Here is a 25,851-nt window from a genome sequence, read left to right as displayed (position 1 = left end):
ACTACTTATTTTATACTATTTGGACAATAAGTATTAACGACACAATACATAATAGTCTTATTTTCTACACATTGTACAATGTGGCCAAGCCTAATTAAGTTTATGTAATTAAGTATCTAACTATGTAAAATATTTTAATATTTACATTTAAAATATGATTTGCTTATTTGAACCGTATTAATGAATTCAAGTTAATATATAAAAAAGCTTAGCATAAAACGTACATTGTAATATGAACTTAAAATCAGTTACAGAAGACATAAACCTATTACAGTATTAAGTACGATTCCCACATCCCAGGTTATTCATTCTGTGGCAGTATTTTATGACTTTAACACTTAGTCATCCGGTGGCAGCCGTTTATGACTTATTTAGTTAGGCAGTAACTTATGATTTTGTGACTTTTATTTAGTCATCTAGTGGCAGTCATTTATGACTTAGTCATCTGGTGGTGCGTAATCCGGTACCACTTGTAATACTTTCTCCCGCCATCTCGCTTTTCTGGCTTCTTGCTCTCGTTTCAAAGCGTTCAGTGCTGGTAATGTCCTCCAGCAAGTTAAGATCTTGAATAGCAAATTGCTGTAATACAATATTTTCGTCGTTAAGCCTTTTTGAAAGTATTTGTTGTCAAATATGGAAAATATATACGAAGACTTAATTTGCTGCAATTTATTTGCTTTCATTGCAAAGAGGATAATAATAATTTATCCCGTATCTATATAATTTAGCAAGTTATTGGTAATATAATGTATCTCTAAGGTTTAAAAACAAACATAACCCTTATAGAATCGTTATGTCTATCTGTGTGTCACAACCACTATGAATGGATTTGGTTAAATAAATATAATGTCTAGTACCAGATCGCACTTTTTTGCTGGACTCTAAAATAACTAAGCGCAATGTACTTACCTGTTATAATACAATATCGCCTTTTGCAACTTCAATTCACTCTCTTTCTTCATCTCTTCTATTCCTCTACGGAAGTGGCGGAAAACTAGTTGCGTTACATAAAAGTCATAATAATCATCAGCTACTTGTTTCTTCTGTATGTATGCATGTTGTGCCTATAAATACATAAACGAGCAAAATTTTGGAAGTCTGTCAGTGTGAGAACTTCTTCGAGCTTACTAAATTGATCGTGAAAATACTATTGAAAATGTCACGGCTCCCGTTTCCAAATTCTTATCAATTGTTTAGTTATGAAATTTCAAGATTGGTTGAGTAGGCAAAGTGTGACAAGAATTTAAATAATATTAAGTGGGATACTATTTTATACTAAAGAATAACCTACCAGACCGTTAAGATGGGACCAAGAAGCTAAAATTACCAAGTTGCTAAAATTATCTAAGTGACGAAACGACCAAGATGCTAAAAGCCCAAAGACTATGGTAAAACAATGTAACTTTATACTTACTAAAACCATTACCTGTTTCCACGCATCTAAAGCTTTTCTTAAAATTTTTTTTCTGTGAAAATCATCAGCTTTATAGTATCTTTCGAACCACATGTCTTCTGTATACCACATCCAGTTTAAGAAAATATTCTTCTTCAATTGAAAAGTGAAATGAGCTTTCGCCTTTTCCATATTATCTCTTCGCTTTTTTAGCAACTTTTTAAACGGCCGGATTCCGTATGTTACTATTAGATACCGCTCGTAATGCAAATCCGCCATCACAATTAAGGCTCTAATCTTATCTGCGTGATGTTTTCTCCTAATTGCTTCGATCCTTTCTCTTTTTCTTTTTTCTCGAAGTTCAATTATTCTCTTCATTTTTTCTTCTTTGTCCATTTCTGCTTTTGCGAGTTCTGTCTGCAAATATTCATGAAGATTAGATAGTTTCACGTGAAGTAGGTATTTATTTCTTTTAATGATTAAAATATTATTTTCTGGAAGGAATAATAGTTTTAGATATTGTAGCTTTTACCTGTTGTTTGACTCTTATGCGTTCCTCTTCTAACTGCCTACGTCTCTCCCGGATCATAGCATGTTTCTCCTCCCGTTCACGCGCCCGTTTCTCCATTCTTTGTAAAAATTGAGGTACTTTCAAGCAATGCAGCACTAAGGCGGGTTCTGTGGAGAAAATTGAATCGAATGTAGTGTACCTAGCTTTTTAACTCTTCAACTTGTTTACGTGTAGGTAAGTACTTTTTTTACTCGGCATGTCCTTATGATTGTTTCCGTTTTATAAGTATTTTATTCTCTTGTTACATCAAAAAGAATTCGCAGTTGTAATGGCTAAATTTCCCGAACATAATGGTGTCGTGGTTTGTGGTTGTGGATCGAAACAGGAATTTATAGGACACGCAAGCGCAAGGTGAACTCAAAACAAAATCATAACTTTACAGACTTACCTTCGATATCTATCTTGAGCTCGTTAGTCAGACATTTTATCTTCGGTTTCAGTTGCCTATCGATTTCGTAGTAGGTTTTTCGTATTTCTTCTCTCATGTCTTCAACTGACTTCTTTGACGCTTCTACTATTTTATTGTATTTGAGTTCTTCTATTAAACGGTTTTGTTCTTCTAGCTTCGCTTTTTGCAGAGCTATTATATGTTTTTGTATTTTGTATCTGTATAAATATTTTGAAAGTTTACATTCAATAATTATTTTGTTGATATACTGTTGGGCACTACCGTCGTATATCAAACTTCTTTAAGTCTTATTTAGCTAGATAATACATTTCATGATAGAGAAAGTAAACCAAGAAAAATAAACCTTACATACCTGTGCTGATAAGTGCTATAGTCGCGTGCGAGGAATTTCGCCTTTTGAGCAGATTCTGTTTGATTTGTATCCGATTTTCGTTTAGAAAGTTTCTCAAAAAAGTTGTTCAAAGCAGCTTGTCTTTGTTGAGAGATGTTTTCTTTTCTGTGATTCACATAATCTTTCCATTTTTTAGCATATTTTTTCAAGAGTTCCATTTGTCTATTGTTTATGTAAACTCTCAATGGTTTAATATCCAAAATATGTTTTATATCTTTTGTTTCAGGTTGAAACATATGTGGTAAATTATGTATAACATTATCAGATACAAGACAATCATCAGCTTCAATTTTTGAATCACTGCGTTTAGGAGAAAAAATATTTTTATCATCGTTTTCGGTTCCTTTAGATGACAAGGCCATCATTACAAGTAATGATTGAAGATCTTCTTTGATAGGATTTACTTGAGGGGTTCTTATCGTATCGCTTTCACATTTTGTTTCGGGTTTATCTTCGTTAATATTGGCATCAAAATCAGACTTTAAATGTTCATCATTCTCATTAAAGGCTGGTATATATTTGCATTCTATTCTAATAAATTCATTATCATGGTATTCATCGTTTTTGATACTTGTATTTAAATCCTGGTTAGACAAGTTGGCATCTTTTCTTATATCCTTTTCATCTTTTGACACATTTTCTTCGTGTTTAGGTTTCACATTAATTTTAAATTCGTCGCTATTACATATAACTAACTCATCGTGATTTGGGATTCGTGGTAAATAAAGTTCGGCGATTTCTTCAAAATCGTTCAACAGAAAACCTTTGTCTCCTGTTTTATGTAATTTATTGAAATTAATGTCTCGTTTCAATATTACCTGGTTTTTCAAATTATTAATATTATAATTGTTTCGAATATTTTCAATTTCCTTATTCATAACTTGCTCGTTACATTTCTTAAATGACTTCCTGAAAACATCTTCAACTTATTAAAGTCGAACAAATTGCAAACAAATTAAATGGGTCTTAACTTCATTAACGTCTTAAAGATAATTATCGTCGTGTCTATATCGTGTCTATTTTTACATAAGTATGACTACGCCTTTATTTTCTCTGATTGTCTTCCCTACCTACATACGTCGAAAGTAAAAAGGAAGTGAAATGTCTTACCTACCTTTGCCAGCTAGGAGTAGCCACGACACTGTGATTGTGTGTATGCTTAACCTGAAAAATAAATAAATCTTATAATTATATAAAAAAATATATTTGTATAAGTATGACCAACCGAAGACGAGTGCAGATCCCGAGCTTCGCGACGACACGGTCCTATTATTTACTTACTAAAGGAAATTGCTGGCAACAACGGATGAAAAGAATGGCCGGACAGGACAGAGTTGTTTATAATATTATAGAATTAGTTTTTGTACATACCTACTTATCATTAATAGTTAATACTAATACATCATCATCTTCAACCTTCCGTGACTCCTGCCCTATTATTTATTAGGATATTACTACGCGTGCGTCAATAGTCCTTTACCCATACGAACTGTGCCAGGGACATGTTGAAGTGCATATACTTAGTCATTGAAGTATATTAGGTAGGTAGGTGCTTAAGTATAAACTCGGTGCAATAGGTTTAATACTAGTTAGTAGGTACTTAACTATTTGCAAATTATTTGTTTTACATAGTATACTTTTGATTTTTGCAGTCTATGTATAAAGATAGGGTAGCAAGTGTTGGAGATGTAGGGAGACCTCAGGGACTGTCTTTTGTAGAAACAATATTGGAAATTTACGTACTTACTTACATAGTTATTTCGAAAATCTCTCACCTCCGACCAGCACGCATACCTTTGTAAACTAAATCTGAGTAAATACGTATGGTAACTTCTTTCACCTGCTGGTCGGAGGTGACAGATTTTCGAAATACGAATCGTTAAGTAGGTACTTTAAATAACCTGCCCATAGGCAGGTTATTTAAAGTACCTACTTGACGATTTTATTCAAAGATAAACAGGCGCATGCGCCTGTTTATCTTTGAAAGGTTCTAAGTTCTCTATTATCCACTTTCCAAACTTACAATTGATCTTCTCATTTCCATTCGAAGCAAGACTTCTGACGGGGCATAATCAGGCGATAGTTTACACAAATCTTTGTCCTTAAATATATCTTTATTTAATAAATCTTCCATTATGTACTATTTTATACTTGTAGGTACCACTTTAATCATAATAATTAGGTATAGCTTATGACTTTATGATAACGAATTGAACTACCAGGAATGTCTACCTCTCAACAGCAACAGAATAAATATTGTTTATCCGTTGCTCGTGGCTACCACATGCCATAATCGATCGTGCCCCCGTCCTATGTTATATGAAAAATCCATGGAATTAGTAAGTACTTAGGTACTCCGATGAAAAAATCATTGCGACCGACGACGCTAGTCGGAATATAGGTATTTCATTTTTCAGTAGAATTTTCATATAGGTACTTAGCCTTATGCTAGACCTTGAATGCAATCGTTTTTAGTTGGTTATACCTAGGTGTAGCGTGCTTATCTAGCTTTTGGCTAGACTTGTCATGAAATCACAATACTGTGCTAGATGTGTGTATGGGATCACCCGACTCGTATTCGCGGTAGCGTTACCATCTCCAGTAATGTCGCCTTCGCTGGTACGGCCACGTTCCTACTTACGTAAAACAGCAAATTACGTAGGGTAGGATCGTGTTGATCTGGTTACCTATGCCGCTTCCACCTGGCAGAAGGGGCAAACCCAAAGATTTCCTGGTATGATGTCATGCGGTGATGATATGCGTGCCGTGTATGCGTGCTCTTTACTATTATATACATAGACCAACAAAAAGAGAAATGATTATAACATGAGAGAGGAGCACGAGACATGCCTAACTATGTTTCGCCTAAAATTTGCTATATAGGGTCGGTCGCTTAAAACAACGTTCTATGAGTAGAGGTGGAATGCCTGTGCCTGTGTTTTTATTTTGTACCATGTACCATGGATTATGGATTTAATAAGTACTTCGTATAACAATTATATGGAGTACATATTAATTCCATGCCTTGTTCCTATTCTATTGTTACTGTAATCTATAGAGGTTCGTTCACTGCAGTGAAAATTGTATAGAGTAGACATCGATGTGAGCAATGTGTTTTTAGCAACGATTCGTGATGTAGGATGATACTTATGTAGGTAATCATATAATAATTTATTTTAGTATGAACGATCCATTTTGGGAGCCTGAGTATACAAACGTGCGTGAAATTGTTTTTAATCAATAGAACTGGTCTTTTAGTATACCTACCTAACTACGTAACTTATTGATGTAATCTAAGCATGACATTGACAAACAATGTCAGTAGAATTGACAGATGACAGATGATGTGGCCTATGCAGCTGTGTAGCTAGTTTTCATAATTTTTGTAGGAAATGAAATCTAAAATGCGAATATGATTGTATTAAGAATTGTTTTGTTACTGCTAGCAGTTTCTGTGTCTCACTGCCGATTGCCTGATAAGGTATTTTGTGCTAATACAGAATGTTCATGTAAGTTACACTTTTAAAATTTTGCATTATGTCTTGGGTTTTCTTCTTTTACATTATTTTCATTTCATTTCAACTTGTTAATATTTCAGCACCAATATCAAAAGCAAGGACGCTACTGTCTTACACCAGTGGCGATACAGATTTCATGTCATTTCGGGGTAATGCTGAAGCGTTAGTTTATATGAAATCAGCTGGAGATGACCCAGATGTGTGGTATGTCAATATCAATGGGAAGTCTGGCTTTGTTAACTCAAAATTTCTTCGAGAAAGTAAAGTTATCGTAAAGAAATCTGATTTATTACAATTACCTCTGGAAGTTCAACGTAAGAAGTCTGAGGTTCAGCCTGATAGGGTCAAACAAGCACATGAAGTGTTTGAAGGCACCACTATATATTCAACAGAATCAACTCAACCAGCTACAAATGATCCTTCCGTAGATGTAACAACTGAGACTTCAATTCCTACTCCGAACACTAATCAAGAATCTGATTCTAGTATCCCAAATGCACAGGAACAACCTGCACCTCAACAACAAGATAGTGAAATAATGAATGAAAACTTATCACCATCAGCTGTAAACTTAATTGATTCAAAATTATCTGACTCTAATGAACAAATTGAGAATGTTGTAACATCTAGTAGCAGTGACAATACTTTACAGAGTTTACAAGAAAATGTTAGTGGTAATATTAATAATGCTAATATGAATACTCCAAACTTAATTCCTGAACTTCCATTAGGAAATATTTCCGAAGAACCATGGCACCCACCTGCCATTATTCCTTCTAGTCAAAATATAGATAGTATTGATGTGCCCAATACTGATCTCTTAAAGCAATCGGCACCTTCGGAGTCAGACAATGAACAAAATACTTCCACTATTTCTAATTCAAATGTTGAACAACTGCAATTACCCCTGAATGCACCTAGTGAGACTAATAATGTGCCTGATAGCAATATAATTCCAAATCAAGAACAAGCATTAAATGCACCATCCATAGAAAATAATAACATGCCTAACCAAGATAGTAAAGAAAATAATGGAAATAGTATAGATATGAATTCTGAGTCAACTGTTGCAACAGAAACAACACCAACAACTATTTCAACAGACAATGTTGACAATCACATTATATCATCAACATCAGAGGCACCAACTACCACTACAAATCCTGTAGAAAGTATTGATGTGAATAATGTCCAACCTACAGTGGAAACACTAAAAGAGCAAAACATTTTTAGTGACCTCAAGATTCCTCCATTGGACAAACAAATATCTCCAGAGTTGCAAAAACAAATTCCAGTATATTTTTCTTCAGAATCTCCAAATTCCAAAGAAAATGTTGTCAATAGCGAATTTCCTCAATTTGATACATTACAATTAAGTTCAACTGAAACTCCTGTAACAGAAGTTTCATCTTACTTGCCACAGAAAGAACCCGAAAAGACTGATAAAATTAATGATGCCCATACAAAGCCATCTGTTGTTCCTGAAGATGAGAAAATTATAAGCTCAAGTGAGAAGCCTGAAGTTATACCTGCCTATATTTCATCAGAAGATCCAAATTCTAATAAAATTCCTAGTGTTGAAGAGTCCAGTGATATTTATATTGATACCACAGAAACTCCCATTTATGAATATACAAGTCAAGAATCTAGCTCTGAAGATTACAGTTCTAGTACCCCATCACCTTTAGAATTTGGAAGTACTCCACAGTTTGACAATATACCCATGTCAGACACAGCAAGCCAAGCCACCGAGGCTCCCACTACAGAAGATAGTTCTAGCAGTATTTTTTCTGGCATATATTCTTCTATTGCTGACTTATTGCCTTCAACTAGTGAGGCACCTTCAGTCGACAATATCTATAATCAAGATGCTTACAAAGATACACCTACAGATCAATCTGAGAGTGAAGAAGGATTCTCATTTCTTAGCTATATAATGTCAACATTTAATACCATAATGGGTAGCAGTGAAGAATCTAAAGCCATATTTGCTTCAGTAGGTAAGTTGGATTCATTTCTTTTAAATTGATTATTAACTTCTTATTTGATGCTAAAATAACAATTTATGCACTAAATAGCATTATTTTTTAACAATGTTTTGATTTGAATTAAAGATAAGATAGTCGAGTGTTATCTAGAAATAGAAGGTATTGATTTATTGAGATTCCAAAAGCACTATTCATTCTGATTGATAATATATATGTATTTTCATATGTTAAAAACCTTACCTAATACTTAAACTTTATTCTGCTGGTTTGAGCTTTAAACATAATTATGAGCCCACATATCTAAATGGACCAAACAACATCAAAGTCCAAACTTTTTGTATAAATTAACAAACCTTCAGCAAGCTCAATTAACTCAACACTTTACTAGAATAAATTTACCACACATTTATTTCTATTTTTATAGGGGAAACCTGTTTTACTAATGAATATTGTGATGGGAGACCAGATGGCAATAACAGACTGCTTACATTTCTCGTAACAACAGCCGCAACTGTGCTACTGTTCACCCTTGGCTACTACTTCATTGATAGCAGGAAACAAGATAGTCGGCTCATTGGTACAATAAATTCACTACAGAGAGACTTGCTTTTTACAACTAAGGTCGGTTCACATTTGTATCTATTAAGTTAAGGCCTGTCACTGTTTTCCAGGTTCTTACTTTTTACATACTTTACCTAGTTTACGACGTCTTGTCAAGAAGGAAATCATGAATTATTTTTATTATTTATAGGAGAGTGAGATCCTTAAGGAGGAGCTTACTACTACAAAAATCAAACTTGCTGGGATTGAAGACAGCTCTTTTGGAATGGATGATATGGTATTGTCATTGAAAGACGAGATAAACGAATTGAAAGCCCAAAATGATAGACTGAGAAACTCTTTGGATGATAACGAGAAACTGCTGAGAGTGTCCGAGAATACCGCGGGAGAACTACAGAATACTCTGAGCGAAGTTGAAAATACTATCAGCGAGCTCTTGGGGGAAAGAGCCACGTCCGAAGAACAAATTAATGAATTAAATGGTAAGTTTTCTTTTAACATCACATCATAAACTCATCTCAAACAATAAATTATCATTGTATTTGCTATTAAATGTTTTTATTTCAGCTAAGATCCAAGCATTTGAGGAGGAATTGATCGCAGTGAGTCGAGACAGAGACAATTTCCAGCTGAAGTATGTGTCTGCTGAGTCAGCACTTGAAGAGTACAAGAAGCAGAAGAAACAGCTGGATGACGTCACACACAAGCTGACAGATGCGTACAATACTGTTGAATTGCAAAAGCATGAGATCACAGCTTTAAAGGTATGTAGTATACTTTACAGACCAGACAGAATACATATTTCAAGTGACAGAATACATATTTGAACTCTTCCTAATTGTTCAAGTGTCAATATCACATCCTCATGATATTATAAATGTGAAATAAGAGTTTACCAAACTTTTTGAAATTTTGCATACATATAGGTGTACGGAGGACATAGCTTATCTTTCGTCCTTAAATCGGGGTTTATCCGTAACATATATATTTGTTTCCAGTAATAGAAAAAAGTACAGTAATATTTATTGTCTTCAAATATTTCGAATAGAGGTAATAATTTGTATTAATTGATTGATGTAATGTATTGAAGGATGCGATCAAAGAATTAAAGAGCGGCATGTCATCGAATGTGGACGTCGCATCGCTGATAGACCACACGGAGATCAAAGCGAAGCTAGCTAAAGCTTTGGAAGAAAAACAGACATTCGAGGGAAAGTACCAGGTATTTCTTGTTTGTTTAAATAATTTTATTGCACACAACATAGAAATACACAATGATATACAGAAATTAAAAACTATTACTATATATAAAGAAACTACGCTAACTATTAAAATTAAGTTATCCTACAATTATTAACAATCCGAAAGTTTATACGATGTATGTTTGTTACTCTTTCACACAAAACCAATTGGACGGATTGTCATGAAATTTGGTACACCACAATATAACCTGGAATATCACATACCTTTTATCCCGAAAATCCCATGAAGGCGAAGGCTCGGGGGCGCTAGTAATATTTAATTTCTCTTGCCCGAGATCCCTGTTTGGAACTCCGTATTATTGTGACAGTTTAGTCTTTCAAATTCAAAATTCTTTAAACTTACTTAGGATGTCAAAAAAATTACTTGTGAAACTAAGTCTACTGCCGATTTCCAAAGCATAGTTGAAGAATAAGCGGTGTAATAAATTTCACCACACCCTTTTCTTAAAGACGTCAGTTATCTAATGTGGGTCTTATAAGTACGCTAAAACTAATTCCATGAATGTAGAATTTGCGATTCCTGTCTCAGACTATATGCCTCTATGTGGGCTTCCCAGCTAGTAACATAATATTTGTCGTCGCTATCGCTACAGATAGAGTCTAAGGAGTGCAGTCGGCTGGCTGCAGAACTGAAGGCTGCGCAGGAGTCGCTAGTCGTGACCGGCCAGCAGGCCGCGGAAGCGCACACGCGGCTTGAGGTGCTCGGCAAGTACTTCCAGGAACGTGAGAACGAGCTTGTCAAGTAAGAATATTTTTATATTTTTTAACACTTTTTTGTACAACTTGGAGCTAATGCCAGCGACACACTATCACCGAACTCGGACTGATGCCAATGCGAATTGAACATTGCGTAGTTTGTATCTAAAAAGACTTATGTCGAATCCGCTAAGTTCGGCGAACTGCGATAGTTTGGAAACGGCAACAAATGATTTAAAAAATTATCTGTCATTTAATCTTTCGAACCAAATATAATGTTTTATAATAATTAAAATAAATATCATTATCAAATAAATTGTAATTAGTTAGCATGGTGGGAAGTTGAGTAGATCTGGCTTTGATCTACAGTTATATATTGAAATTTTATCTGAGAAATGTTGTCCAATATTTAAACATATCAGATTAGATTTTCCAAAATAACTTCAAAGTCTACAAACAAAATGTTTATTTTATAGAGAGCTTAGTGCCAAAGAGACTTTATGGCTGAGCAAGCAAGGCGAGTCTGCTAGCACGGTGGAGAAGATGGAAATATTGCAGCAGGAAGTGCAGCGATACAAGTAAGTCTTCCAGCTAACATTTTCTGCAATACAAATGTTATGAGAGGTTATTTTAGACAGTAATGTTTCAGTAATGTAAGACGTCAAGTTATGATGTGGCATAATTTGTAAATTTCAATTATTTTTCACAAAAAAAAGAAATAAATATTTATAAACATGTTATGTTGGCTCTAGCATGCGGTTAGATCTAGACATATCTGCTGTCTAGTCTAGTCATGTTTAGACGTCGTCCTAAAGCTTCTAACCGCACCAGGGAGAAATGCGACGCGCTAACACTGGAGTTAGCAGAGCAGGAGTCGACCCGCCGCACGGCGATCAGCGAGACCGAGAGCCGCGCGCACGCGGCGTGGCTCGAGGCGCGCGCGGCGCGGCGCGAGGCCGACGCCGCGCGCGACGAGGCCGCCGCGCTGCGCCGCAAGCTGGCCTCGCTCGGCGCCGAATCTGCCGCGTCGCCGCTCCACAGTCAGTATTAACAGCACAGTTTAATGTTATTTTTGCAGTTGTTTCAGTCAGTTTATTAGCACACTAGATGTTGCCATGGGCTTCGCTTCGCTCCCGTGGGAATTGAGATAAAATATAGCCTATAGCAATCTTGGATAATGTACCTTTCTAATGGTGAAGGAATTTTTGAAATCGGTTCAGTAGTTTCGGAGATTACCCGCCTCAAACAAACTCAATTACACTTAACTCTTTATAATAATAGTATAGATTATTTAAGTTTCTCCAGTTGTGCGACAGCCTTGCTAAAGGCACAGTCATCGTTGACAACACCGCGGTTGTCACAAATACGAGAGATTTGAAACCGAATCTGTTATTCAAAAGTTCACAAAGTAAAGACGAGGGGGTTTAAATCAAAGGATATCGGGCAATCGTGGCTGGACGATTACCTTGCAAGAATCATACTTGATAATTTAATGTCACTTAATCATACATTTTTAAATAGTATTTTTTATTACCTACAGTAACTCATTTATGTGATCATTTAACTAACTGTAAAGTCGAACTAAACATTGTTTGCTTTCGTCTATGTTACCTTATTTTATATTACTTGATAGACTATAGATATATTATCTATAATTATCTATAATCTATCAAGTAATATTATCTATATTATCTACCCTTAACAATTGCGTTCGCAAGCGCGAACAGAATTGTTAAGGCAAGCGCCGATCACAAGGGCTGTAAAAGCTCTGAACAAGGTTGCTAATAACATAGACTTGTTCAACTGCACTTTGACTGAGTTCACAAAAACTATGATATATGAATTATTCTATACTTAATTTAGATGATAAGAATATAATTATAATTTAATTAACGACTCTATCGCAATGGGTAACACTGTAATGATAGTTATCAATAAATAAATAAATATTATAGATAGATTCGTGTAGAAATTAATTTAAGCTTTGGCAGTCAGCTGAATCTTTAAAATGTTTAAGATTTATTTTTTTCGCGATCTCATAGCTCCTATCTAAACCGGGTACACGCGAAGATGAAATAGAGAGAGTATTAAAATGAATGCATATTGTTATAGAAGTGCCTTCCCCGTTGGAAGGCGAGGGCTCGGTGCCGCCGCCGCTGCCGCTAGCGTTCCTGCCGCCGCCGCTGCTGCCGCCGCTGCCGCGCCCCCCGCCGCTCGGACGCCTGCCCTCCCCCCGCCCCAGAGGGTATGTATTATTTTACTAGACACTACAATACATATTGTGAAAGTAAAAATTCTTGTATAAAAATGTATATTTTGTGTATATTTAAAATGAACATGTTTAACAAATTTAACAAGCAGTTGACAGATCCTGTAGCAGATTTTTGCAGTCTTCATAAAGTCTTCGTAAACATAAAGATGAATTGTAGAAATAAGACATATATCTGTTAACATTTATTTTAGTCATCATTTTGACGACCTCGGTGGCGCAGTGGTAAGGTTCTAGCCACTGAACCGAGAGGTCCCGGGTTCGATCCCCGGTCGGGTCATGATGGAAAATGATCTTTTTCTGATTGGCCCGGGTCTTGGATGTTTATCTATATATGTATTTGTTATAAAATATAGTATCGTTGAGTTAGTATCCCATAACACAAGTCTCGAACTTACTTTGGGGTTAGCTCAATCTGTGTGATTTGTCCTAATATATTTATATTTAATATATTTATTTATCAATAGAAAATATGTCAAATTATTTAAAAAATAAAGTTATCTTTAATTATCTCTGTGCAACGGTAATAGGGACGAATTTGCAATGATATTGGGTAAAATCAAAATCAAATCAAAATAAAAAATAAGTGGGGAACCATAACAGCAGATACAGTTATAGTGATCAGAACAAGCCTATTTAGCTATATAAATAGATGATATCTAAATATATTTGTAATGTATTTTGTGCAATGTATTGATGTGCTCTTGACTGGACATGGACTGCACCGTAGGCTAAAAGCAATAAAAGTGGCTAAATGCTGGTCTCATATTATCTAAAAATAGCCACAACGACTCGGAAAACAATTAATAATATAAGACATTGTCTGCAGCTACGACCGGCGCTACTCGCCCGAAAGCCGATACTCGCCCGAGAGCCGCTACTCGCCCGAGAGCCGCTACTCGCCCGAAACAGTGCGGTACTCGCCCGACAGCCGCTACTCGCCACGGACTCGCCGCTCGCCCTACTCGCCACACTCCAGACGAAGGTAAATATAAAACTCATGTAAATCGGTCCACTTATGATTATTATTTTAAACTAGATGTTGCCCGCGGCGATGTCACTCGACTCTTCAACTATGTCCTAGCCTACACAAAAAATCACATTCAGTGCTAAATAAAGAAAATCAAACTAATACTTTCATATTATTATTTTTAACTTATATAATATACGCACGAGATGGATCAACGACCTGAGGGCATTCAATGAGACCTTATCCCAGAGGTTAATGAAAAAAAATCAAATATTAAGTATGTATACGTGTTTTGAAATAGAAATAGATATGAAAATCTTTCATAACCAATATATCTACATATTGATTGACATTTGTGGATCATATCGCGGATGATTCTCTACAGCTGCCGCTTGAATACGATTCTGATAACATTTCACCTTTATCACTAATAATGTTTGCTTTGTATGGCTGGTTATCAGCGTGACCCTAAATGAATATTATTTGTTTATATTAATAACGCGGTTATGGCACAGACCTTCACCTTATACAATTTTTGTCATGTTTATTGCGTCATAATAGTGGAAAACGATACTTCGGATCCTGGTTAGGAAAGAAAGTTTTTATTTCAAAAATGTTAATTTTTTTAAGAGTTTCTGCAATTAGGGTTAGGTTTATTAACCCTTATTGCAGAAAATCTTAAAAATATATATTTTTTTCTAATAAGGAATACCTATATGCATTAAATATTGTTTAACAAAGGATGAAAATGAATTCAGAAGGAAAATAAATCGTCGTAGTAGATTGTACATTGTGATGGTAAATCGAAGCATTTTAACGTTTCACCCTCTTAATGTCGATTTACGATCAAGACTTTTGGTAGTTTACATCCAATCTTAATGTTATCTTTATATAACTAAAAAATAAATAATCGAATCAAAGTCACAGTAATAACGAATAAAAAATCGGAACGCATCAGACCCGTATCGGGTTGTTTGTGTACATCAGGAAAACACTCATTCAATTTACATATTAAAAACAAAGTCCTCTGCTTCGTCTGTCTGTTCGCGGTTTTCACTAACAGATAGTGAGTCCTGGAGAAGATTTCGGTGTGTAAGTCTGTGTTTTTTACCCAAGCGAAGTCGTGACGGGTAACTACTAAAAATAATAAAAGGATGTAATATTGCATAGTGAAGTTCGAGCAGTATGTATTGGTAAAGAGAAAATTTCCAAAATTACCGTAACTTAAATTAGCGAATACTCGTATCATTTCTGGAAACTTTCAAAGTTACGGAAACTTTGGGTAATTTTCACCTCTGGTAACGGTATTGGTATTGGTAGATACGAAGAGGGCAGAGCGTCGCGGTCGCGCAAGCCGCCGCCCGACACGGAGTACACGGAGACCGAGTACAACTCCGACAGCCCCGCCCGCGACCGCCGCCGGCGCCGGCCCTACTCCCGGCACTCAGGTACAGCCTTCACTTTTAATAGAATCAAGTCTTCATATTCCAAATTAATTATAACGAAAGTGGAACATAGAAATTAGTTTAATTCATTAACACAATTCGCTAAGTGAAAAGACGATTTTTTATCGCTTTTAGGTAACCAATGACAGAATAATTATTTTTTGCCTATATCTTAATATTGCTTCAAAAGTTTCAATTAATTTATTAATCGAAAGTTAAATTTATAAATTGAATTAAATTGTGATAAATTATATGAACCAATTAATTTATCACTATTCATCTAGACTAAGGGCTTGTTTTACAACTGGTTGAAAAAGTATCTGATAGCCTATATGGTAACATATCGACAACAGATAGTGTTAACATTGTTGTATAGGGCAAACATCTTCAGGCAGATTTATCTATCAGTACTTTTTTATTTGAATAAAACAAAGACTTGAAGTATTACAAATTATCTTATAAATAAATACAAGTTAGTACATTGCCCAACAGTTTTTACCACCAATATAAAAATATATTGAAATTTTTTTTATTTATTATTGTTTTAAATGTACACAGATAGTGTACATTTTGAGGGATGTTTTCCCTAAAAATGTACAAACGTATAAAGCCGCTAAGCCGGTTTATCTGTCAGATTACAATATACATAAGAAAGTATGAAACAGGCCTTAAACGTTTTCTACAAATTTCCAGGTCCCAGCTCCGGCTCGGGCTGCTCGTCGGAGTCCGACAAGTGAACGACTAAATTATCTTAATAGATTAAAAAATTCTCACGCAGTTGCAATCAAAAACCGTGCATTAGGCATCGATACCAAATTGTTCTTATAGGTAGGCTTCAGGTTAAGTGTATGAAAGCGGACCTTGGGCTCCAACGCTCAACGGCTGAGGAAGTAACCGGGAAAACTCGCAGGTGAGAGGGAGCGACAACCTTAAGTTTAAAAAAACTAAATATCATTGGGTCTGTCACGTTATAAAAATGATTTGTTTATCATCCTAGCACATTAAAGAAGATATTTTACTTCATGTTGGATAAAGAAAAAGCTCATCAGATCAGCTGCGCAATAAACTTACATGACCCGGGCTAGTCGGAATATTTTTTATCTATTGCCTGGAGCTTGAGTAAATAAATCTGTAAATATGATTGGATCATCATTATGTAAAGGGCTGTGGTGCGTGAATTCATTTAATATTTAAAATAGTTTTTGGATTTTGTTCCTATTATAAAAATGTGTACGGAATTTTAAAAAATATATTGTCATATATTTCCTTACGTCAGATCCTATTTAAGTAGGTATATGATAATAGTAGTACTTCTCAAATCAAGATTATGGTGAAGTGCCACAAGGCCACGCGCTTTGTAGGATGAGAAAAGTACTTCAAAATACTTTTAACATTTACATAATTTACACACATGACAGATATGACAAAATTGAAGCCGCGTGTTCTGTGTACGCACGCGATATAAATACACAGTCATCTGACTGTGATGGAATCAGTGCATCTCTATCACACGTAAGGTTTGTGACTGAGACGCGCTAATTCCGTCGCCTAAGACCACTTAATACAGCGCACGGTTAGGTTTCCTTGTTGATTTTGCAACCTCAAATATAATTAAGAATGGGAAAAGCTAAACTGAATCTATCAGGGTAAATATTAAATTGTTTATTGAATTATCGAAATTTTACGAGTTACAGTTAACGTGTTTTTATTTGGATAAGAAATCTAGAAACGCGCTCACACCAAAAAGCTGAAACAACTGGATTTCAGCTTTTGTAATAACAAGTAGTATAAAAGCAGAACAAAAACTCTGTGCTAAATTAAGTGTTCCTTAAGTGATTTTTATTCACTGCTCCCATTCTTAATTGTGACGAATTTAGTTTTGTTGATACTGTATACTGACAAAATAATGGCTTGTAATGGATGCTTTTCTTATACATATTTACTTAAATATTATTGTTTTAATCATATGATGACGTTAGCGTTGGTTCTTATGTTGTCCAATAAATAGTAGTCTTTATTTTTGTAATTATCATAGTTTAACGAATTTGCCTGAATTAATAAATGTATTATTTCAGTATTGAATATGGGAATGAAGAAAAAGAACACATATTTTATGGATATATTTATTTATATAAACTACGATCACCATTTTATTATTTTTTGTATTAATATAGCCTTCAAATATATCGCATACAATGTACAACATTCTGGCCATTTTGACGTTATGTTACATCTAACAATATAGGTATAATTTGCTCACAACATGTTTTCACAAGTAGTATCTAAAATATCAATAGTAAATTAACAAATAAAGGTACTAAAATATCATGACACTATATTGAGTAGGAAATGATTAATGACTGAAGTATATAATTATTCGTAGCTTAGATAGCCGCGAGCCATTATTTTATAAAGCATTTAAAATAGTTTTGGTATAGACCAAAGAAAACTTCTATGTTCCTTTATTATCTGAGTTTTCTCTCTTTGTACCTGATATTAAGTTCATGTCTGATAATATAATTAATTCCGATGATATATATCACTCACTCATATTAAAATGTCGATAAAGAAGTGTCGATCGTACTCATGAAGCCCATGATCCAATCGTGTCTGTAAACGCATTGATTGCGACTTTGTAACTTATTGAATATTGTTAATAGTCATTTAAATGTAAGTCACTATTGGGGATTCTAAAATAGGCTTATTAAAGCTGTTATAGAATTCCTACAATGACCTACTGTTGTAATATATTAGATATGATTTTAATAAATAATTTTATCTATTCACAGGCAATATGTTTTTAAACAACCTTTTTATATAAGCCAATACTCGACAATCCACTTTGTAATGCATGCGTATTAATCACGATGGTTACCGCGATTGGATTTGTGATGCATATTACCTGTAACGTACCGTTTCGTTTCCATAGCAAGTGAAAGAGATTGCAACAATTCATTGTAGCACGAAGTTTTGACCACATTGCACTTCGTGATAACATGCAGGTGAGGGCACAGCATAGTGTTTGTGCTCGTTTTGATGAGTAAAATATAAATTATGCTTATGGTGCCACGTTCCAGGGCACGAAGCTGCCTTCTTCTGGTTTCTTCAGCTGTGAACAACATTTTTGGGATAAGTTTTATTTTTTTTTTGTAAATTTACCCATTAATGTACTAAATACGACGACACTTCGTCGAAATCGCTTTTACTACACCATTAATAAATATTACAGGTTAATGATTGGACTATGCCACATCCTCTGTCATGTTTGTTTATTATTCACACGCACACAGAGGGCAGTAGCTGTTTGTAAAAGTCATGTCAGATGCATTTAGGACTTGGATAAAATCAGACACCAGTGTTAGCAATAACACACTCAATAAGTAAGAAAGTACGATGTCACTACCGAAAAAATCTTTCAAATATTTTATCGATTACATGTTACAACAAAATTTAAATTATTAGACACCCAGGTTTTTCCCAGGTTTATCCTATGTCTTTTTCCGTACTTCAAACCTCACGAATGAAAATTTGAAGAATATTGGTTGAGCAGATAAAGCTTGAAGAGGTAACACATAAACAAAAAAACTTTCTGTCACCTTTATATACCTAGTAGATGGGATATTGATCTGTAGTGGAGCTGATGCTTACCTTTTTAGTGATGTGGTCCTCGCAGGCCATGCGTATGCGCGCGGAGGTGGCGGGCGCGTCCATATGGAAGTCCAGTGGCACTCCCGCGTCTGCGCGCGCCGCTCGGATCGCCTCCTTGATCGCGAAGAAGGCAGATGAAGCCAGGAACAGTGGCGGCTCGCCCACAGCCTGCAACACGATCATGTTGTAAGACAAACCTATTTTTATACTTATTTATTTAAGGTTATAAAAGGTTCCTAAATATGTAGATGACATGAAACATATTAAACATGAACGCGTAAGTTACAAGGTTGGACTGGAATAAATTTTCATACCTTCGACGAATAAACAGCTCGCATATTGGGAGCTCCTTTCAGTAGAGACACGTTGAATTCTAGCGGAATATCTCCAAAACCAGGAATCTTATAAGCACCTGGTCCACGAGAATACAGGGTCCCAGTCGGAGAATATATCAGTTCCTCCATTGTAAACAAGCCATATCCCTGAACAAAACCTCCTTCGATTTGTCCAATATCTATGGCAGGATTTAAACTTTCTCCCAAATCCATAACTATATCTGTCCTTAACACTTGGTGGTCGCCACTGAGGCAATCGATTTCTACTTCCGTGCATGCCACTCCATATGTAAAGTAGTTGAAAGGCTTCCCAACGTTGTTTTTAAAGTCGTATCCGATATCAGGTGTCGCGTGGAATCCAGTGGCCGAGAGGCTAACTCGGTCAAGCCAGGCTGCCAGCACCCAATTTTCCCATGTACCTTCTGGATTTTTTTCTTTGTAAGGTTGAAGTCTTTTAACCAATTTCTGGCAAGCTTCGAGGACAGCCATACCATTCAAATCAGAACCTGCGCTGGCGGCAGTGGCCGAAGTATTAGGTACTTTATCTGTTGATGTTTCGCTGACGTGAATTTTCGAAACATCAACCCCAAGAGCCCGCGAAGCTACCTGAATCATCTTTGTATGCAGGCCTTGCCCCATCTCTGTCCCTCCGTGAGACAAAAGTACGGATCCATCTGTATATATTAACACTAAAGCACCAGCTTGGTTCAACATTTTCTCCGTGAATGCGATTCCAAATTTGGTTGGGATAATGGATATACCACGTTTTCTCCAGCGATGTTGTCTGAAATGCGGAATGTTTACTAAATAATTTATAAATTACAATTAAATATAAATATAAAAAAAAAACATTCATTAAAATGTTCATTCGTGTCAGCCTAAAATATTTTATATTTTATACAAGTGCACTTTTCCAAGACAGCTCACAATGTTATGAAAGGCTACTAAATATTAGAAAGTCCTACTACTAAGATATCGTTAGTTAAGAAGAAGTAAAACGCATATTGAGGTAAATTCATTTCTGAGAATCACTTACTTGTTGAATTGTTCTATGTTCAATTTTCGTTCAGCTAAATTACTTTTGTCAACACATTCATCCCAGCACCTCTGCAGAGTACAATGAACCAATCTTTGCCCGTAGTGAGTCAAACAATTTTCTTGGTACAAATTAAGTTTGCTTATTTCTTCTGGGCTTTTCCCTAATGTATAGGCGATGTCACGTATCATGTTCTCAGCACCAAACATGCCTTGCGGCCCTCCAAATCCTCTAAAAGCGGTATTCGAAGGTAAATTGGTTTTGCATACATGGCCTGTTACTTCTACGTTAGGTATATAGTACGCGTTTTCATAATGGAACATGGCTCGTTCAACCACCTGAAATATGTTGCAGAATTAAAGGAAACTGCTTTTTTATTGTACATATAAAGTGACACCTATGAATAAAAGTATTTTGTTTCCACGTATTTGACAATCTATAGATATGCATTATTTGACCAGTATTTAAATATAAATATATTTTGATTTGTGCTTAATATTACTCAGTGAATATTACTCACCGGACCAGACAAGTCTATAGAGTAACCACCATTATTATAAATATTCACAATAGCACCCATTATTTTTCCTTCCTTGGTAAAAGCTAGTTTGTATTTGATTAAGAACGGGTGTCTTGTTCCCGTCATCTGCATATCTTCGTCGCGGTCCAACATACACCTCACTGGCCGGTTTAGTCGATGTGCCGCGAGGGACACTGGCAATGCAACAAGCATGCCTCTTGATTCTTTACCTCCGAAACCACCGCCCATACGTTTCACTCGTGCACATATCCTATTCATTGGCACGTGTAAGACATGGCTGACGAGTTTCTGTAAAAAGAATGGTTCATGATTAACCTGACGATGACATCAAAAGATTTTCAGCAGATCTGATAGTTATAGAATTACTCACCGCGATTTCTGAGGGATGTTGGCTAGAACAGAAGACTTCAATCTCGTCGTCTTCCCGTTTTGGTATTGCGAAAGCCGCGTGAGTTTCCAAATAGAAATGTTCTTGACCGCCCATGCGGCATTGAGTTTCTATCACCACATACTCGGGATTTTCAAAGACTGCCTTAACATCTCCTCTTCTTATACTTTTAGGATATTGAGGATAAAATGAATTGTATTTTATTGCGTCTTCCATGGTGACTATTATAGGTTGAAGCTCTTCATATTGGATTTTAACCATCCTAGCGGCTGCTTGGGCTGTGGCTTGATCCTCTGCTACTACAACACCGATAGTTTGTCCTTGACTTGTCACTTTTTCACTGACAAATAACTCTTCATCATGAAATATTGGTCCAATTTTATTTTGATCTGGAGTCAAATCTTTTGCTGAATAAAAAGCAACTACACCACGTTGTTCTAATGCTTTCGTTGGATCGACAGATTTTAAAATTGCATGTGCTTTTGTACTCAATACAAAGGCTAAATATAATTCGTTTTCAGCTATCGGCATATCATCACAATATATTGCTTCACCAGTGGTCTGTTTATATGCTGACATATGTTGTATTGGTCGCCCTACTGCATCACTTTTGACTTGTTTGTCACCCACAAGTTCGAAATATTGAGAACTCTTAGGTAAACTACCGTGAAATTGTTCAGCTCCGCTGCTATGATATGGTTTTATAAGGTCTTTATGAATGTAGTCCAGTGACATTTGTTTAGCTATGGCCAAATATGTTTTTAAGAATAAACTCATGGTTAACGCTTGCCGAAATTGTACATTTCCACCAGGTACCGACGGTGGTAATGGTAACTCTTCTAATAAGCAGCTGTATGCTTTTTCTAGCATCTCCTCATTCCATTTCTCTCCAATCAAGGCATGACTAGTTTTTGAAGCAATTTTTGTTACTGGGGCCATACCTCCGTAAGCTATAACTATATTCTTTATTACATTCGTGTTGTCTTCAAACTCCACATTAACTGCTGATGTGACTATTGAAATATCGTCTTCTCGTCTCTTGGCTTGTTTGTATGCTTTTAAATATTGGTACTTCCTTGAGAATGGTATTTCTATTGATAACAAAATTTCATTTGGTTTAACAACATTTCTTCGATAACCAGTAAAAAAAGTTTCATCCATTAGCACAGAACGATGACCTTCCTCTTTACTAAGTAAGTTTAATTTTACTTTTAAAGACATTAAAATAGGATTCAAATCAGATATAGGACTGCCGGTCATGATGTTACCTCCCACTGCTGCTACGTTGCGTATTTGCTTCCCAGCAAACCAATTCAACATTTGTTTAATTGTTAATAGTGTCCGTGTTTTATATTTGGGCAGAACGTTGATATACTCTGTGAATTTTGTCTCCATGTCCATTAAAGTAACAGATGCTCCAATAGTTAATCCGTATTCATTTTCTACTATTTCATTCATTTCTGGTATACAGGTCGGCATTATGACGGTAGGGTAAATGCAATGTTTAAATTTAACTTCTACTCCTACTTCTGTATTGCCTACAATTATTTTTGCATTGTTATATTGTTCTTTGAGTCTTAAAATAGTGTTTAATTCTATAGGCCTATACCACGTTACTTTAGGTCCCTTGTATACTAAAAATTGTGTGTCATAAAAATCAGATAATTTTAACTCAGGTGGAAAAATTGGTTCTTGACTGGGATCGTACGGTAAAAATGAGGATCTATCAAAAATATACTGCGTCTCACTTTTATCGTCTTCTTTTTTGTTGCGGCAGCAATCTTTTCCCATTCCGCAGACTCCTTTTTGACCATTAGTATGTCCATTCGCACCATTACTTGCTTGTTGCATTTCCCAATCTTCAATGAAAGTCTTGTATCCCTCTATTATAGCTCTGTAACCTGTACATCTGCAGAGATTTCCTTGGAAAGCAACTTCGATGTCAGCATATTTGATGTGTCGACAGCTTCTGAGCAAAGTGTACATGGACATTACAATTCCTGGTGTGCAGAAACCGCATTGTGATCCGTGTGCTTTAGCGATCCTTTCTTGAACTGGGTGAAGTTTCGTTCGGGTGGACCCAATGCCTTCGACAGTCGTGACTGCTAGTCCGTGCATCGCGCAAACTGGGGCTAAACACGCATTTACTGCTAGGTGACTGTGATAGATGAGTTAAGCAAGTACATTGTAAAATAAGGTTTTTAACCAGAAATAATGTAATGACAAATAACTCACGTTCGGGTTATAAGTTATAGGGAGATCTCTTGTTGGGAAGAGATATTGGATGAACCATTAGGTAATGCTTATAATAATTTCAACTCTGTAGCCAGTCAGTAATTCTATATCGGCCAGTCTATAATTGAACGTGGGTCTTAAACTATATCTGTTCCAAAGTTCATCAAAATAGCTCCCAGTTAGCCGTGAAAGCGTAACAGGCAGATATGCTTTCACATTTGTAATATTAGTAGGGAAGTAAGGACGATAATTATTGAAATTACAAAAGGATACACTAGTTTTTTCTCCTTGCGATTATACTTGGAGACCATGACAGTGCAAGCCCCGCAGCCTCCCTCAGCGCACCCAAGTTTGGTGCCCGTGAGTCGCAGCTTCTTCCTCAGGTACCACAGCAGCGTCCATTCTGGGTCTGGATTTGGCTCTATTACCTGTAATTGATGCAACGACTTAAAATTTTATTTCTCAATAAATAATAAGTAGGTAGCTATTAAAAATACGAGAAAAAACATTGTAAAAGCACTCAGTCCGTTCCGTAATAGGTAGGTACCTAGTCCTAGTGTGAATTCATATTACAAGTTCATATTACATCCATACAGCCTGTATGCCAAGTGTGTTTATGTTTGTAAGTCTTATGAAATTTATATATACTAAGTATGGTATATTACAAGAACAGAGTAACTTGATATCAAAGTGGATTTATTATTGTTGTGATCTTAGTAACTAATTGTTGTAACTTTTATTTAATTTCCATCAGGCAAGATTTATATCTTATGTAAATACAGCAATTTGAATCGGAGGCTAAGGGTCAGTACTATCAAGGTTCGCAATTTATAAACAAACTGATGCAAAATAAATAAAATATAAATAAGTCGATATTTATTGGGGACAACGCAAGTTAAAATTTGATAAATGCGAATGTTTATATTTTGATGTTTGTTAGCTATTCACACCTACATATATAGCATAGCCGACTAATTAGCTCGGATCCTTAGTTCTAACACTACACTCGAGTTTAGAATGCCTCCTTCTAGAGCAATCATAGGGGTCTGAGAGGTGCGTTAGGGTGGGTCGCTCCCCACGCGTCATATGGCGAATCAGGATAAGTAGGTTTATACTTAATCAGTTACGCAATCAAAATGTGGTTAATGTTAATCTAAGTATTTTCCTAACATTGATATTATTACATTACAGTACATGGCTTGATATAAATTAATATCAACATTTTAAAATAAATCACAGTTTCAAATAGCGATAAGACTTAAATGTGTATGAGAGATAAAGCTTTGATGTACAGATAACAACACATCAATCTACCCAAATTCTTTGCAAATTATTATGATGCGGATGAGGATAGACATGCGTTCGATCGACTGTATCTAGATTTATTTGCCACGAGCTTGTGGCAAATAAATCTAGGTACAATCATGTGGAGAATAGTTATCCTTTATTTATGTATATCCTATTGTACTTATGTATTTAGAAAAAGATTTATCGGTATATATTGGTAGACAATAATTTATAATTATGATATATTAAAAGTTATAACAGTTTGTGTTTATTTCTAAGAAAATACTTGCGCACAGACCCAAAAAAACCAACCCAAAACTATTCTCTCACTTTTTCTAACGAAGCTAGACAGGTTCATTAATTTACATTCAAAGTGCATATTGCAGGACGAGACACATGCAAAACAAACGTATCTACTTAATTGAATGCAAGTTTAAAGAACTAGTACCTATTTATTTTCTTAAAACATACCTTTTTTCCATTGACATAAAAGACCAGCGTCGTAGAAATTTCTTTGTACTCCTCCTCCGCATTCAACAATCCCATGTTTTATTTATCATTAAGTAAGTTTTAAAACAACAACACGTCCGATCACCTCTGTCTTTGAAATGCGACTGACTTATCTTTTGTAGCTCAACAACCCGTAATCTTGTCATTCAACAGATGATTGTCGTGTCTCAGTCCGTGGTCAGCTCTGTGCCCTCAGCAGCAAATAAAACTTGTAATAACTACTTTATCAGCTCCACATAAGGATGGTTCAACAACAATCGTTATCTTATTAATTTATCACAAGTGCGCGCTGTACAAGGCAAATAGCGTGATTGCGTCAAGTAATTTTAGAAAGTGTTTATGAGTGATCATAAATTTCATTTAAAATTTTAGAGTTTTTATGTATTTATGTAAAATTA

The 25,851-nt window shown here is 35.6% G+C and overlaps 3 protein-coding genes across 3 annotated transcripts; 1 reads left to right on the top strand and 2 right to left on the bottom strand.

Moving 5' to 3' along the window:
• Positions 1-84: 84 nt before the first annotated feature.
• Positions 85-3,391, bottom strand: LOC128676627 (uncharacterized protein). The gene is made up of 6 exons (XM_053756824.1): positions 2,726-3,391; positions 2,353-2,570; positions 1,926-2,071; positions 1,427-1,810; positions 910-1,064; positions 85-579 (listed from the first exon to the last, which is right to left on the bottom strand). The coding sequence occupies exons 1-6, from the start codon at positions 3,127-3,129 to the stop codon at positions 438-440; spliced, it is 1,449 nt and encodes a 482-aa protein (XP_053612799.1). The 5' UTR covers positions 3,130-3,391; the 3' UTR covers positions 85-437.
• Positions 3,392-6,085: 2,694 nt separating this feature from the next.
• On the top strand, positions 6,086-18,259 carry Tango1 (Transport and Golgi organization 1). The gene is made up of 13 exons (XM_053756822.2): positions 6,086-6,273; positions 6,363-8,282; positions 8,695-8,891; positions 9,022-9,313; positions 9,399-9,595; positions 9,922-10,053; positions 10,687-10,835; positions 11,266-11,367; positions 11,621-11,829; positions 12,902-13,034; positions 13,888-14,043; positions 15,349-15,476; positions 16,167-18,259. Exons 1-13 carry the CDS (start codon positions 6,177-6,179, stop codon positions 16,208-16,210), a joined length of 3,756 nt encoding a protein of 1,251 aa, XP_053612797.1. The 5' UTR covers positions 6,086-6,176; the 3' UTR covers positions 16,211-18,259.
• Positions 17,583-25,663, bottom strand: ry (rosy). Its single transcript, XM_053756820.1, has 8 exons — positions 25,415-25,663; positions 23,930-24,084; positions 21,404-23,579; positions 21,013-21,321; positions 20,493-20,830; positions 19,436-20,240; positions 19,122-19,289; positions 17,583-18,582 (listed from the first exon to the last, which is right to left on the bottom strand). The coding sequence occupies exons 1-8, from the start codon at positions 25,487-25,489 to the stop codon at positions 18,532-18,534; spliced, it is 4,077 nt and encodes a 1,358-aa protein (XP_053612795.1). The 5' UTR covers positions 25,490-25,663; the 3' UTR covers positions 17,583-18,531.
• Positions 25,664-25,851: the final 188 nt, after the last annotated feature.

Source organism: Plodia interpunctella, chromosome 16 (assembly GCF_027563975.2).
Source record: "Plodia interpunctella isolate USDA-ARS_2022_Savannah chromosome 16, ilPloInte3.2, whole genome shotgun sequence".
NCBI classification, from domain to species: domain Eukaryota; kingdom Metazoa; phylum Arthropoda; class Insecta; order Lepidoptera; family Pyralidae; genus Plodia; species Plodia interpunctella.
The sequence above is the reverse complement of the archived record's forward strand: the minus strand, read 5'-3'. Positions and strand labels throughout refer to the sequence as shown.

Excerpts from the sequence above, each read along its gene's own strand:
- LOC128676627 (XM_053756824.1), bottom strand. The coding sequence starts at position 3,129 with ATGATGGCCTTGTCATCTAAAGGAACCGAAAACGATGATAAAAATATT. Across the intron at positions 2,072-2,352 it reads GCTCAAGATAGATATCGAAG|AACCCGCCTTAGTGCTGCAT; the intron begins GTAAGTCTGTAA and ends TTTTCTCCACAG. Across the intron at positions 580-909 it reads GCGATATTGTATTATAACAG|CAATTTGCTATTCAAGATCT; the intron begins GTAAGTACATTG and ends ATTGTATTACAG.
- Tango1 (XM_053756822.2), top strand. The coding sequence starts at position 6,177 with ATGATTGTATTAAGAATTGTTTTGTTACTGCTAGCAGTTTCTGTGTCT. Across the intron at positions 8,892-9,021 it reads ACTTGCTTTTTACAACTAAG|GAGAGTGAGATCCTTAAGGA; the intron begins GTCGGTTCACAT and ends TATTATTTATAG. Across the intron at positions 13,035-13,887 it reads CCCTCCCCCCGCCCCAGAGG|CTACGACCGGCGCTACTCGC; the intron begins GTATGTATTATT and ends CATTGTCTGCAG.
- ry (XM_053756820.1), bottom strand. The coding sequence starts at position 25,489 with ATGGGATTGTTGAATGCGGAGGAGGAGTACAAAGAAATTTCTACGACG. Across the intron at positions 21,322-21,403 it reads AACATCCCTCAGAAATCGCG|AAACTCGTCAGCCATGTCTT; the intron begins GTGAGTAATTCT and ends TTCTTTTTACAG. Across the intron at positions 19,290-19,435 it reads GAGCTGTTTATTCGTCGAAG|GCTGTGGGCGAGCCGCCACT; the intron begins GTATGAAAATTT and ends ATCGTGTTGCAG.